The 15,828-nt window shown below is 38.3% G+C and overlaps 1 protein-coding gene across 4 annotated transcripts in view; it reads left to right on the top strand.

Annotated features, from left to right (window-relative positions):
* The first annotated feature begins 219 nt into the window (after nt 1–219).
* LOC141110497 (sialic acid-binding Ig-like lectin 12) overlaps nt 220–15,828 on the top strand; it is a 30,601-nt gene continuing 14,992 nt past the window's right edge. The window contains exons 1-4 of one of the 4 annotated variants that reach the window (XM_073601871.1): nt 256–389; nt 4,860–4,969; nt 8,595–8,831; nt 15,022–15,069. In XM_073601871.1, the coding sequence (XP_073457972.1) occupies nt 4,894–4,969; nt 8,595–8,831; nt 15,022–15,069 (361 nt within the window). In that variant the 5' untranslated portion in view covers nt 256–389; nt 4,860–4,893. Of the gene's footprint in view, nt 390–4,859; nt 4,970–8,594; nt 8,832–15,021; nt 15,289–15,828 lie in introns of all 4 variants that reach the window. The other 3 variants (XM_073601869.1, XM_073601870.1, XM_073601872.1) reach the window with 3 other exon arrangements.

Here is a 15,828-nt window from a genome sequence, read left to right as displayed (position 1 = left end):
TCATTGATACAATCAAATAATTCAATTATTATGGGACATGTTTATAAAGCTGTAAATATGACTTTGACCATTGGTGAATCAGTCATTGTCATTTCAAACATATGAACCAGGAAAATTCATCTGTGATGTAATTTCGGTGTAAAAGTATGCAGGAAGTTGCAGCATGATTAGCTGATACAGACTTAGAAACATAAAGGGGAAATGATAAAAAAGGGGAACATACAGTGTCTAAAAAAAGAACTGATGTATAAACGTGTGCGAATAACCAGCTTGCCACTCTTGGGTATACACAGGACATGCATTCTGCATATTTTCTAAGACCAGTACCAAGACTATGATTATATTGACGGAGTTAATCACACAGTGCAGATTAAGCCCTCAGACTCCAGGTATGTCTATTTATTGAAGACATTTTTATAGTGTTAAAGTTTGTTAGATGCAACATTGAAAATCCCTTTATTGGCTGGTTGGCTACAGAGGAGTGGGGTGGAGATGTTTAGATGAATCCGAATGAAACTCCACTGGTGAAAGCAAAAAACAACTTTTACAGTTTAGTCTTACAATTTTTTAAAAATTAAAGAATCATTAAAGAATCATGGAGGACAGTGTGTTTCTTTGTCATGACTATTGTATGTTTTTTTCAGTAAAAGGAATTATATTCTTGTTATCTAATATGTCAGGGGTTTCCACGCTTTTCAGTATGAGGGGGCATAGTATATTTTACATATATTTGTGGGCATACATCTGGTCGCCTTCAGAGTCCTCTTTATATCTAGGTACCCATCAAAGCCACCCATTACCTGAGGGAGTATTGAGGTGGAGACTATAGGCAGCCTTTGCTGACCTTAAAGTGGAGTTCCAGCATCTAAAAAAAAATGTAAAAGTCAGCAACTACAAATAATATAGCTGCTGACTTTTAATATAAAGACACTTACCTGTCCAGGGATCCCGCAATGTCGGCCCCCTGAAGCCGTTTCGACCATCGGCTCGGGTGCAGGAGCCACATTTGCAACTAAGGGAAGCCGGCAGTGAAGCCTTCAATCATGCTGGGCTTTTTAAGACTGGCCCTGTCGTGTTCTGGGAAACACACAGGTCCCAGAAGGCAGTGGGGGGGGGGCTGATCCAGATGCAGAAATGATGTACCTCGCCATGGCGGCGTTAGGACAAAGGTATACATTTGTACACTTCAAAAGGTACAAAACAAATAGAAAAAAATAAATAAAAATAAACAATATCCAAAACGAGAAGGGTGATCTTTTGTTTAGGACCTAGTTCTATTTTTGTCTGGAACTCTGCTTTAATCCTCAAGCTGTGCACATTAAGGATAAACCGCCGACCCTAGCCGTAGTCTCAATAAAATCGTGTAGCAGGTCAGATGTGGCCCATGAGCTGTTGTTGGAAGACCTCTGTAATACGTTAAAAGACGGTTCAAAAACAGGTTCTTACTATTGTCTTCAACTTTTTTCTTTTTACTGTATTTGTAAGAGACTGGGAACATAGTGCCGTAAAGTATTCCTGTTTTTGTGTCATCACAAAGTTAATCTGTACCCTTGTCTACACTCTTGCACTTTATTTGAAACACTTTGCACTTTGATGAACTATTAGCACATTAATGTTGGATTTCTATGAATTGTGGCACTGTATATATTGTATAGAGTACAAGGTATAGCATAGCTATCTTTATTGGTGATTTTATAAACAGAAAAAATTAGGAAATAAATAAAAGGAAAGTGAAAATAATGCTGTATCTGCAAGAGTATGGTATATACATATGACCAGTGCTATAATTATTGTAAATTCCTCGTCTGTGGGGGTTTTTTTTTGAGTTACCTAAGTGATTCTAATGAAATGTAGTACATACATGTTTGGGATTGTTGGACGCTGAGCCCTACAAGAGAAGATACAGCTAAACCTTTGACATATATAGACCAGTATCTTGTTAATTTAATTGAATGTCTTTGTGCATCTATCACCATGTGTTGCCCTCCTTATAAGTCTGACTGTGTTTCACAAATTCTTTATTATTGGCTGCCAAGTATTACATTCTTTTTGGGGTATTAATTGGTTAATAGCCAATTACTGGCAAGGAGCTTATTAGTATATATAGGACTTAAATGCATTTATATTTTTCTAACTACACCTTGTGTTTTTCATCTACATACAGTGAGATGTACCTTAATAATATAGTTTCATTGTGTATTTTTTTTTGTCCTGTACACACATCCTAAAGTAGAGAAAATCTTCACATCCTGGTGTCAGCAATGTCTGTTTGTGTGCAAACATGAGGCATGCCGCATGCCACAGCAACGGCTAATATATGACCTCTGTCTGTAGTGTGAGAACTGACATTTGCTGTGAGTAAATGACATATCTCACAGTTTTGGCCGTAGACATGTGCATGACGAAAAAATTTGTTTAGTTTACTATCGTTTTGATTGGTTAATCTAGTTTGGTTGATTCGTTCAATTCGTATTCAAAACTCATATTTTTTTTGATTTGAAACGTTCAAATCAAGAAATTTACGAAACGGTTGAAGCGAAAATGTTATATTGTTTTCGATTTGAATGCAGCAAAGTGAAGAAACAAAAGAAAAATCTTCATCAAATAATTACAATGACTCTTTAAATCACCTTTGGCTTAACCAAAACAGCATTATTTTGAAATGATACAGTCTTTGATTGCAATATGTGTAGTTAGAATTTGACTGGAGTTCAATGTAAAATTCGATTCGAATTTCAGTCTGAATTTCCAAAATTTTGTTATGTTATTCGGAGCATTCAGTAAAAATTGTTTATATTGTAATTTGGGTATTCACATATATTCGAATCTCTGAATAACATAAAATGTGCCCAAACATTAAATCGTAAATGAAACGAACCGCACATGTCTAGTTTCGGGGTCTCTCAGTCTAGTACACTGCAGGTGAGACTTAAATAGTAATAAGATTTGAAACAGAGGAAATGGTGAAGCATGCATGGCATGCTGTGTGACCTGGAACAAGTAATTGTCTATCCTTAGGGACAAGCTAGTTGAATGAATACAGGAACATATGGGAAATTATCAACTGTGACACTACAAACTGCAGGCACAACATGTGAGCCTACCATTACAAAGTAAGAAAGAGAGAAAGGTCTGGTGTCACCAATGACACACCTCAGTCCCTAAACATAGCAAATATATGCAGGAAGTTGCCCTGGGACTTTAAATGAGGTGAGCACAGTCAGCCACTGAATAATAGAAGTAAATACAGTATCAATATTTATTCAAAGAATGACATACATACATGGGTAATGTAAACAATTGTTAAGCCAACAAAATTGCACATAATGAGTAAGAATAACATTGATACATAATTGTCATACAATATGCACTGGCATCAAGAGACCCAACGTGTTTTGCAAGACCATAGCTCGCTTCCTCAGGGGTAGATGTGAAGGATGTGAAGGATGTTGAGGGCAACTGGTAGAGGGGGCCTACACCCCATACTCACTAATTGACAAAGCTAGAGTGCCAATAACTAGGTTCCCCAAGGGACGGCAGCAACAGATGTGTAGCATGGGAGCTGAGGGGGAGAGGCCAACCAACAACCACAACCAGAGAACAATCGGACTGCAGACACGGCATGGGTGAAAGTATGTGACCCCAGATGTCTCGGTATGTAAATGGGTCAGTGTCAGCTGTAACACAAATACATATATCAATATATGCCAAAAAGTAGTAGAGTAAACATGGACTTATAGTATAGTTGTAGATGGGAAAGCATATAAGCTATAACACAAATACAGGTATCAATAATAACTAAATCGAAAAAATGGCCAAAGTTTGTATGATTCTGTGTGAAAAGCATATACAAACTGACCTGGTCCCATGATGGAACGGATGTAAAAACCAAGGGTAAGTGTGAACAACAAACAATGGGGAAGTGATGGGGAAGTAATCTTACTATTCTCATTATATGCAACTAATCTCATTATGTGACTATGACTAAGTTCCCTTGGGGAACCTAGTCATTGGCACTCTGGCTTTGTCAATTGGTGAGTATGGGGTGTAGGCCCCTTCTAACAGTTGCCTTCAACATCCTTCACTGTGTCACATATTTTTTTGTTTACTTAGATACATCATACACCCATCTACAACAGAGGAAGCGAGCTATGGTCTCACGAAATGTGTCAGTTCTCTTGATGCTAGTGCATATTGTATGACAATTATGTGTCAATGTTATTCTTACTATTCTCATTATGTGCAATTTTGCTGGCTTAGCAATTGTTTACATTACCCATGTATGTATGTCATTCTTTGAATAAATATTTATACTGTATTTACTTCTATTACTCAGTGGCTGACTGTGCTTAAAGTCCCAGGGCGACTTCCTGTATATAATCATTACAAAGTAAGGCAAACAAACAACAGAGTAAAACTACACTAACACCTAGTTAAAACAACACAAACATTTAGAAATTTACAATGCCTTTAAACTCACCCTGCCAAGGCTCAAATTACTGCTATATCCAGGTCCCTGAAAGAATAGAAGTATTATACTCACTACTCCAGCTGCTATGTCTTCCATCTTTCTTCCATTTTAGTGCTACAGCCTCCTAAAGACTATTTAGTATTCATTTCAGGAGTGTTGGATGCCGGGGTCCCTTGTTGCATCTGCTTCTTCCTCCCTCAAACTTTTATGTCACTGCAGAACTCAATAGTGATGTAGAGTCTGAAGGATGGAACCACAGCATACAGAGGGGTACACAGACATCCAACACTCCTGGAATTGCTGAATACTGATGGGACTTTCTTAAGCAAAGGCATAGAACTAAGAAAAGGTATTTCCTCTTTTCCCATATTTGACTCTGTTTGGTTAGTTTACAGATCTTGTACAGAGCTGAAGTTGTTCTCATGGTCAGGATGCATCATCAGAGAGATGTGATCTTGCTGCAGATGGTGGTAGTGCATTGGTTCCTGCTCTGGAAAGGTACATGTGATGTATTAAATGTGAAAGATTTTAGATCAGTGAAGCATTGATTTATACACTGTGATGGAACTGTCCCACACTCTGCTTGAGTGCTTCCATTAGTATAACGCTTCCTCCAGTCTGAACATAGAAATCAGATATTATAGCTGCATATTGCAACCAAGAACTAGACGCGACTATCTCAGCTGCAAAACTGGAGCTGTGTATTGAACAAGAACACAGGCTTTTTATACCTTTGAAAAGTAGGTCAGTCCCCACATGAACAATAACCCAAATATTTACCCAAAACATCACACAATGGTTTAGATAACGAGGTAGGGTTGGCTCATGGCTAATCCCCCCTCTAGAAAATACTAGCTGAAAATGATATAATGAACATGCTAATTAACTCAGCACTTCAACCAGCCTGGGTGACCAGAATGCCTGGCAACAAGGCTAAAACAAAGTACATTATACATTATCCTTAGTATAAATACAGAACACCTTATTAAACAGACAATAGCAGGAGACCCCAGTAGCAGACTGTCCGGCTCCTACATTGGAGTACATGGAACAGAGGCCAATGTGATCAGCTCTATCAATTAACATGTATAGTTCAGAATCAAACAAACAAGGAATAGTCTTCATGTATTTCTTGAGGGATATTGGTGATAAATATTACTGTCCCATTTGAAGTAATCCAAACCATATACTTAGTGTCCATTAAGTAGTTGTCCATTATTTGCTCGGTCACCCTGTGCCCCTAATAGTCACAGGGTCACTTACAGATAAGTGGGGCATGGGGAGCCAAGACAGGGGTTTCCCAACCTCTCTAAGGTAGGCTAGGTTCCACAGCTCCCCCCGCCCAAAGTGACTCATGTCACATACACCCATTCTAAAATAGCTTGAAGCCTTTCAGTAGTTCCTGTATTACATAGGATTCACAGAGCACAGGTTTTCTGTGACAGAACAAAGCAGAAGCATTGGTCTTTCTTTATGTGTTAGAATCTGGATTTGAACTCAGAACACCTTCTGTGTCTTTCATTGGTTCTTCCTACTGAGCCACCTGAAGCTCTCGATAACTCCTTGGCTGATCTGTTCTGCCATCCACCACCCAGCAAGCCAGTCTGCTTTCCCCACAGTTCATGTCTGTGGGCTGGTTTAGACACTTCCTGTATAATCTACATACAGTCATGCCAGTGAGCAAGCAAGAGAGGGTAGCTATGTTCCTAGATACAGTAGAGACATGGAGATTGAACCTAGCCACCGTCTAATAGGAAGTCAGATCACAGTATAAAAGAAAAGGTATTTGGAGTTTTTGGGGAGGAGGCTGAGAGCAATAGAAGGGACTTTTTTTTATCTAAGAATACATACTAGAATAGAATAGAATGCTTTTCTTAAGTAGAGATTAATGACACTTATGTATTATTTATACTTACTTGAGTTTTGCCATCATGTGGCCTCCTTGGCTTTTGTTGTTGCAGTGCTGCTAAGAATAGGAGCAAAGCAATAACCCCCTCATACAAGTAGACCTCTTGGCCGTATCTAAAGCTGGCACATCACACAAGATAGTAGACTTGTGCAAAATGAAAAAAAAAAAATTTGTTTTGATTCGTTATTTACATAAATTTGTTTAGTTTTCTAATCAATTTCAAATAGTTTTTGAATTCGAAAAGTTTTCAAATTTGAATAGTTTTCGAAATTAAAACGTTTTTGAATTCAAATAGTTTTCCAATTTCCAAAGAGGATAAAATAGGATAGAAAATAAAAGAACAGAATAGAATGTGATAGAATAGAAAGGAATAGAATAAAAAAAAAGAATAGAATTAAATAGAAAGATTATAACCATCTTTGAAATTTGAATAGAATAGAAAATAATAGAATACAAAAAAATATATAATAAAATAGAGTATAATAGAATAGAAACAAATAGAATTAAAAAAGCAATAGAATATAATAGAATTGAAAGAATATAACCATTTCCCAAAAGTCAAATAGAATCAATTTGAATTTGAATAGAATAGAAAATAATAGATTAGAATAGAATAGAAAATAACAGAATAATATAGAAAAAAAACACAGAATAGAATAGAAAGAATATAACCATCTTCCAAAATTCGAATTTTGAATAGAATAAATTTGAATTTGAATATAAAAGAAATAAAAAAAGAAAAGAATAGAATAGCAAATAATAGACTAGAAAAGAATCAACAAATAGAAAAATAATATAATTAAAAAAACAATAGAATAGAATAGAATAGAAATAATATAAACATTTTCCAAAATTCAAATAGAATCAATTCTAATTTGAACAGAATATTCTATTGCTTTTTTAATTCTATTTGTTTCTATTCAATTATACTCTATTCTATTATATTCTTTTTTTGTATTCTATTATTTTCTATTCTATTCTTTAATTATTTATTCACATTTATTCTATTTGAAATTTGAATTTCAGAAAATGGTTATATTCTTTCTATGTTATGCTATTCTATTCTATTTGTTTCTATGTTATTATTGTCTATTTTGTTCTTTTATTTTCTATTCTATTTTGTTCTGTTTTACTCGTATTATATATATTTTTTTCTGTTATATTATTTTCTATTCTGTTTTTTCCTATTATATTTCTTTATTTTCTATTCTTTTTTATTCTCTTTGGAAATTCTAAAACTATTCGAAATCTAAAACTTTTCAAATTCAAATTTGAAAACTATTCGAATTTGAAAAGTATTCGAAAACTATTTAAAAACTATTTGAATTTTAATTTCATCCGAATTTGTTTTCGTTATTTCAGATTTGTTTATATTCAGTACTATTGTAATTCGGAAATGTGGATACATCCGCACTTTCAAAAAACAAAAATTCATCCAAATTTCAATTCAGAATGAAACAAACTGCACATGTCTACAAGATAGAGACCATCTATGTGTGATAATATCTGTCAGGGAAAACTGCATGGATAGGACCCTGTTCTCAGGACTTAGGGTCACCTGTTTGGCGGTGCCATAGCAAAAGGAGATACAGTGCTGTATAAAAAATGAAATGGGACAGGAACGGGGCATACTGCAGGAAAATATAAAAGAAACATTTATACCGCGTACACACGGTCGGACTTTTCGACCGGACTGGTCCGACGGACGCCAATGGACCAAATCCGGTGGACAATCCGATCGTGTGTGGGCTCCACCGGACCTTTAGCGGACTTTTCCAGTCGCAAATCTGACGGACTTTAGATTTGGAACTTGCTTCAAATCTTTACGTCGTAACTCCGCCGGACCCAGAAATCCGCTCGTCTGTATGCTAGTCCGACGGACAAAAACCCACGCTAGGGCAGCTAGTGGCTACTGGTTATCAACTTCCTTATTTTAGTCTGGTGTACGACATCACGTACAAATCCGTCTGACTTTTGTGTGATCGTATGTAGTTAAATCTGTTCGTTAGAAAGTCTGCCGCAAGTCCGCCAAAAGTCCATCGAAAGTCTGTTGAAAGTCTGTCGGACGGGCTGTCAGACTTTTGTAGCCGAAAAGTCTGACCGTGTTTACGCGGCATTATAATTTATTTGGATTATCTTTTATTTAATAAATATTATGTTTGTTAAACAAGACTACTTGTAGTCTCTATTTAGAGAACTTTCTTTTTTCTGTAGGTGTCATTTATGGTCATCACCCCGGATATTCTATCCAAACGAACAACAGTGTCACTGTGCAGGAGGGGCTATGTGTCACCATTCCATGTACCTTCACTGCTGGAGATTGTACCCTGAACATAACTGATGCCAGGAAAGGAGATGCTGGGTCATACTATTTCCGGTTTGAAGAAAATGAGTCAAGCCAGATTAAATATAACTATATGGAAAAAACAACCGTAAAGTTGACTGTTATCGGTATGTTTGTATGAATGATATACTATAGGCTTTTTTACATTTTTACATGTTGTAAGTCAGAATCCAAAGTTTTGTAAGCTCTGAAAATCATTTAAAAAGCCACTGTAAATGTTTTCTTTTAGTTTAGCTAAAGTAATGCCCCAGTTCAGTTTAGAGAAATGACAGTCCTTTTCCCATCAGCTCTGTACATTGCACAGATTTTAGTAAGCTGTAATGCAGAGAAGACAGTGGGTCATACCATTTCCAGTTTGAGGAAAGTAAGACAGGCCCAATGAAATATTCCTATTAAAAAAAAATACTGAATATTTAAATGTGACTGGTATACTTGTGTATATTACCTACAGCAGATGTTGATTGCTCACATTTCTAAGTCAGAATCCAACATTTTACAAAATTGAATTAAAAAAAACATTATTTATTTTTTCTCTTTATATTTTATTTGATAATCTTCAGTTTTGTTGAGAAAGAAAACATTTCTTCTCCAACCTGCTCTGTACATTACAAATATTTGAGCATTTTTTTTTCAAGTCTGAGCCTTCCAGATGAAAACAGTTATTATAGCTCTACAGTATATGGCCTCAATCTTGCCAGATCTAGCTGATTTACAGTAGCTCTAGTTATGTACTACAAAGGTCTCCATACCTTTTACACCACTCATATTGAGGAATATTTGATTAGATTGGTCTTTCAGGTTGAAACAGTTACAACTTTATATAAAAAAAAATATATACGGTATATCTATTCATGATGTATGATTAAAATGCTCTAAGACACTAAGACCCTGGGCTACTAAACCTGGGCTACTATTGTAGGCTACTAAACCTCTAAAATCCCTCTTTCATAATTGTGGTGCATTGCAGTACATTACTGCATACATGAGTGACTTTTGAATGAGCCGCTGACAAAATGCAGTGCATCCAGAACTGGACCTGACCTATTGTTTCTTTGTTCCTAATCCCTTCCCACCCAACCCCTGTGACCCCCCTGTGACCCTTTAATAGAGTCTGTAATACTGGGGCATGGGAAGGATTAGACCAACAGGTCACCACTGTGTTTGGCTAGTCATATGATTGGGAGCCTTCCCACCAGACCAATAGATGTCTTTGAGAGCTTGGTAACTGTGCTGGGATTGCCTGGTGAGAGTGGTCTCAGCACAGAATGCTCTGCCACCCATTAACATATATGTGCAACCTCTTTGCAGCTGCACATATGTATTACAGCAAGAACTTAAAACTCAAACTGCTCCACAAGAGCACAGAAGGTACTTTGGGGTTTTATTGAAAATGAATAGTACTACAAAAGACCTTATTGTCAATTTTGTGTTGCCATGCCTCACATTAGTATATGATTTACTGCGTGTTAATAGCAGTCAGGGGAGGCAGGTGAGGCAGATCCATGAGCATAAAAAAAACACGATTGACTTTGAGGGTCATAGCTCGGTGACCAGGGATCACAGAGACCCCAAATTTGGGGGGTAGGTAGCTGAAGTCCTACCCCACCACTGGTCAATTTGGGGCTCCTATCATCTATGGTTCCAGAGATACAGGGCTCCTTGTGCAGCCTGACAGAAGCTAAATACAGAGTAGCCAGTTTAAATACAACCTGCACACACTGTTTGCAGCAGACTAAGGGGTTGAGCGCCTGCTGTCCAGGGGACCTCCTCCAGGTGCTTTAATGGTTGTGGTCAAGGGGGAACTGTCCTCCATACCTGGTGGATGTGCAGCAAAGTAAGGCAGTTTTGGATCCGCGTATACAATTTTATCTATTCCCTCACTCAAGTGAATCTAACAAAGTCTCCACAGCAGGCTATTCTGGGGAAACCAGTGGAGGGGATCCGGGGATATGTGAGACGCCTAATCGCATTCATTATTTATGGCAGCTAGGATATCCATAGTGAGATCCTGAAGGTTGCCCATGATCCTCTTTGAACTCCTAAAGGCAAAATTGACATGGAACATGATCAATGAATGTATGGTGGCTATCTATCGGGACAAGCTAGCCTACTTTGAGAAAACATGGAATCCATAGATAGCATACCTGTCAGAATCCCCCTAATATGGAGGGAGAGACACCAGCATCCTACATAGGAGGGCCATAGCCTGGTACTTAGACACTAATGCCGCGTTCACACGAGCGGACTTTTCAGCATCAAAGGTTTGACAGTCTTTCTGACGGACTTTTGACAGAGTTACAACAGACTTTCAAACGACCGGACTTGCCCACACATGAATGGACTAAAGTCCGGTCGAAAGTCTGTTCATTTGAACGTGATGACGTACGACCGGACTAGAATAGGAAGTTCACAGCCAGTAGCCAATAGCTGCCCTTGTGTCCTTTTTTGATGGTCGGACTAGCATACAGACGAACGGATTTTTCGACCAGACTCGAGTTCATCGGAAAGATTTGAAACATGTTCCAAATCTAAAGTCCGTCTGATTTTCGACAGAAAGGGTCCGCTGAAGGTCCAATGAAGCCCACACTCGGTCATATTGTCCGACGGATTTGTTCTGTCGGACCAGTCCGGTCTTGTGTACATGGCATTACACTTTTGTCTTGTCTTTTCTCACTGCTTTCTCTACAGATTTTCTCTTTTCTTACCCAATCCTCCCCCCTCCCCCCCCCATTATCTTCCTTTACTCTCCTTCCATTTTCCATTTTTCCTACAACATGGTTAAACCTTTAAGCCATTGTTGGTCCTGAGTGACCTAGTCACTAAATATAAAGTGGAAGGACTTGCAGGAGTCCAAGTAATTGAACAGGCTGCAGTCAATAATATGTTCTAAGTTAAACATAGATTGCCCTGTGCTTATTATTTCTTCTCGGTTATCTAATTTTTCAATAGTTCCCCTTGTTGGGGATGATGCATATGATACTCAGGTTTATTGTCTACTGCCCAGATTTTATATCTTCAGTGACCTAACTACCTAATCAATGAATGGGAAGTCACCCATAGGTCCAATGCCGCGTACACACGGTCGGACTTTTCGTCTACAAAAGTCCGACAGCCTGTCCGACAGACTTCCGACGTACCTTCGGCGGACTTGCGGCAGACTTTCTTACGAACGGACTTGCCTACACACGACCACACAAAAGTCCGACGGATTCGTACGTGATGACGTACACCGGACTAAAATAAGGAAGTTCATAGCCAGTAGCCAATAGCTGCCCTAGCATGGGTTTTTGTCCGTCGGACTAGCACACAGACGAGCGGATTTCGGGTCCGTCGTACTTACGACGTAAAGATTTGAAGCATGTTTCAAATCTAAAGTCCGTCGGATTTGAGGCTAAAAAAGTCCGTTGAAAGTCCGGAGAAGCCCACACACGATCGGATTACCAGCCAGCTTTAGTCCGTCAGCGTCCGTTGGACTTTTGTAGACGAAAAGTCCGACCGTGTGTACGCGGCACAAGAGTTCTTGGGCTGTTTAATTTTGCTTTTTTTTCTTGTATGCACCTAGTACTTTAATATGCTGGACCAAAGTGAGATTATCGTAATGTATTTCACTTTTGTGTTATTGTTGAAAAATTACCAATAAAAGCCATTGAAAAGAGAAAAGCTAAATTCCAGGCCTTTAGCCTTTGTAAAAAATGAAGGCACACCATGGGGTTGATTTACTAAAACTGGAGAGTGCAAAATCTGGTGCAGCTGTGTATAGAAACCATTCAGCTTCCAGTTTTTTTTTGTCAAAGCTTAAGGCTACTTTCACACTGGAGTGAGCAGGCACTAGCGGTAAAGCGCCGCTATATTTAGCGCCGCTTTACTGTTGTTTTAGAGGCGCTATTCAGCTGCTAGTGGGGTGGTTTTAACCCCCCGCTAGTAGCCGAAAAAGGGTTAAAACCGCCCGCAAAGCGCTGCTGCAGCGGCGCTTTACCGACGGTTTGGCAGCGCTGCCCCATTGTTTTCAGTGGGAAGGGGCGCTTTAGGAGCGGTGAATACAGCGCTCCTATAGTGCTGCAAACATGTGGCTTGCAGGACTTTTTTGACCGTCCTACAAGCGCAACGCTCCAGTGTGAAAGCACTCAGACTTTCACACTGGAGACACAGGAGAGGCATTTTACAGGCACTATACAACTAATTGAACAAGCTGAAGTTATAAGCTGATTGGCTACCAGGTGCAGCTGAACCAGATTTTGCACTCTCCAGTTTTAGTAAATCAATTCCAATGAGTGCATAACACCTCCTGGGCTTAGCTCTATTATATATATCTGACAGCTTTATAGTACTCCTGGAAGACAGTTATGTAGTGTTGTAGTAGTAGTGTAGTTCTGCAAGAAGAAAGCTGATCCTTCTGAGCTCTGCATCTTGAACAGGAGAGACACTGAAGCTGCCATGCCCACCCCTTCCCTCTTCCTGCCCAGTTTAGAAGAATTGGTATTATGTCAACACATTCACAAAATACAAAGGCTTCTGTGAATGGGCAGCAGAGGGGAGAGGCAGGCATAGCTGCTCCACGATTTTGTTTTCAGGATGTCCGATCGTGTGTACGCGGCATAAGTCTGCCTTCACTTTTTACAAAGTGGCTGAATTCCTGGAATTTAGCTCTAAAGTAAATTTTGCCTAAGCAGCCCACATTGCAAAATCAGAGTCAGATAAATTGCAATGAAAGCGATATGAATGATTTTGCAATGGTATCAATTTCACCCAAATCACTTGGCTCATTCCCTGTCCTTGCATATATGGAAAAAAAAAAATACCTGCTAGAAATGCACTCAGATCTTCATTTCCCTTTTGGAACTAGATCATGTCTTTTGTGGACTGAGAGATTTGGTATTAGCCCTGGCCACATGTTTGATGTTAAGCTACTAAATCCATTTCCCTCTGCTCATCTTTACAGCAAAATGGAGTAATTGTTCTGTAGTGTGAGTAAGGAACTGGGGTGGGGGCTCCTTGAGATGACACAAGAAATCTGACTGTGTGTATGCTCCATCAGACATTTGTTGTCGGACTTTCCGCCAACAAATGTTGGCTAGCATGTCTTCAAATTGTCCGCCAACAAATGTGTGTTGTAGAATTTTCCGATCGTGTGTACACAAATCCGTCAGACAAAAGTCCAAAGTACAAACACGCATGCTTGGAAGCAAGGACGAGCCAGAAGCGGTCGGTCTTGTAAACTAGCGTTCATAATGGAGAATTAACATTTGTGACGTGGCAAATTATGAAATCTCCAAATGCAGCGCACAATTCTCTTCTTCTTTAATGGGATAATAATGAAGCTGCTTTGCTGGTGATAATGATGGAGTTATTGCAAACACATTTTCAAAGGCTTTTTTTACTAGTGATATCAAGAATATTATTATGCTTTTTTTTTATTTGGGCAAGTTACCACAACACCATTATCCCGTAGTTTTTAAGATCAAAGATACAACTATGTTGGTGTCCCTTGTTAATTTTACATTGTATTTTTTAAAATGTAACTGCCTACTCCCAAACTATCATTTGAAGTAAAACACACAGCCAAGTATTATTCTGCACAAATTATTTATTGTGCATTAAAAAAAGAAAACAAATAAAATTAGACATGCTATCTGCCAATAGAACTTACCCAAAAAGTGCATTCTATGCATCCAAAAATATAGAAAATATACCAAATCTAATGATTATTCAATCAAAAAAACAATGTCAAAGCAATAACTCCAAGGCCAATAATAAATAACACGTTATCTCCTCCGATTCTGTAACATGTCTGGTTGACGAACGGCTGTTCAGAAACGAACTGAAAAGCAGGAAATGAAAAGCGCGAGAAGAAAAGCGCAAATCAACACTCACCAAACTTCTACTAACATGAAATTAGCAGAAGGAACCCAAAGGGTGGCGCTAAAGAGCTGAAAAACCACGTAGTACATTCATAATTGTTGGCCAACATTTGTGTAATCGTGTGTATGCTAGACAAGTTGGAGCAAACGCCCTTCAGACAAAATTCCACGGTTTTGTTGGCGGAAAGTCCGATCGTGTGTACGAGGCATAAGAGTTCAATATTAGGGTTTACATACACTTTGACAATTAGGAGAATATTTTTTAAGATCTTATCTAAGATCATGATTTCAGTTTCTTCATCTAGTGATCTAAATTAAACCCAAACTATCAATTATATATTATTATTGTATCATTGCAAATAAATCAGTAACATTTCTTAGGATTAGCATGTAAATAGTTAGCTGTTTTACAATTCACCATGTCCTGTATAATACACAGATCTTAAAGACAATCCTCAAATCATAACGAACAGAGAACTGATCGCAGGTGAGGAGGCAAATCTGACATGTATACCGCCTGGTAATTGTAATAGAGCATCTTCAAATGTTCAATGGATGAAGAGTGATCATAACGGAACCTGGAATAATGCATCTTTTGTAAAATTTACCCCATCAAAGAGCGACCATCAGACAAATGTGACCTGCAGGGTGACCTTCCAGAATGGGACAAAGGTCTTCTCTAAACGCAGGAAACTTAACGTTCGTTGTAAGTCTACAGTCCACTGTACACTTATGTTATTTGTTCTTATTCCTGTAACACTGGAAATGGCTACATTGCTATGATGAGAGAAAAGAACTCATGATAGTATTTCAAGCTCACATTAGCACACTAAAGCTTTGGACGATCATGTGGTAGTAAACCCTTACATATATCCAGTGAAGTTATTAGCCTCAGGTAATACACAGAGAATAAACAAATCCACCTCCTACAAGTTGTACCTGTTTATCTACAGCCCCCTCTTCAATACATCTGCTCAAAGTACAGTGCCTTGAAAAAGTATTCACACCCCTTGAAATTTTCCACATTTTGTCATGTTACAACCAAAAACGTAAATGTATTTTATTGGGATTTTATGTGATAGACCAACACAAATTGGCACATAATTGTGAAGTGGAAGGAAAATGATAAATGGTTTTTAACATTTTTTACAAATAAATATGTGAAAAGTGTGGCGTTGATTTGTATTCAGCCCCCTTTACTCTGATACCGCTAACTAAAAACTAGATGCTTTTCTTCAGCAGGGAC

This window comes from Aquarana catesbeiana, linkage group LG10, assembly GCF_042186555.1.
Source record: "Aquarana catesbeiana isolate 2022-GZ linkage group LG10, ASM4218655v1, whole genome shotgun sequence".
Taxonomy (NCBI): domain Eukaryota; kingdom Metazoa; phylum Chordata; class Amphibia; order Anura; family Ranidae; genus Aquarana; species Aquarana catesbeiana.
This window is presented reverse-complemented; position numbering and strand designations above follow the sequence as displayed.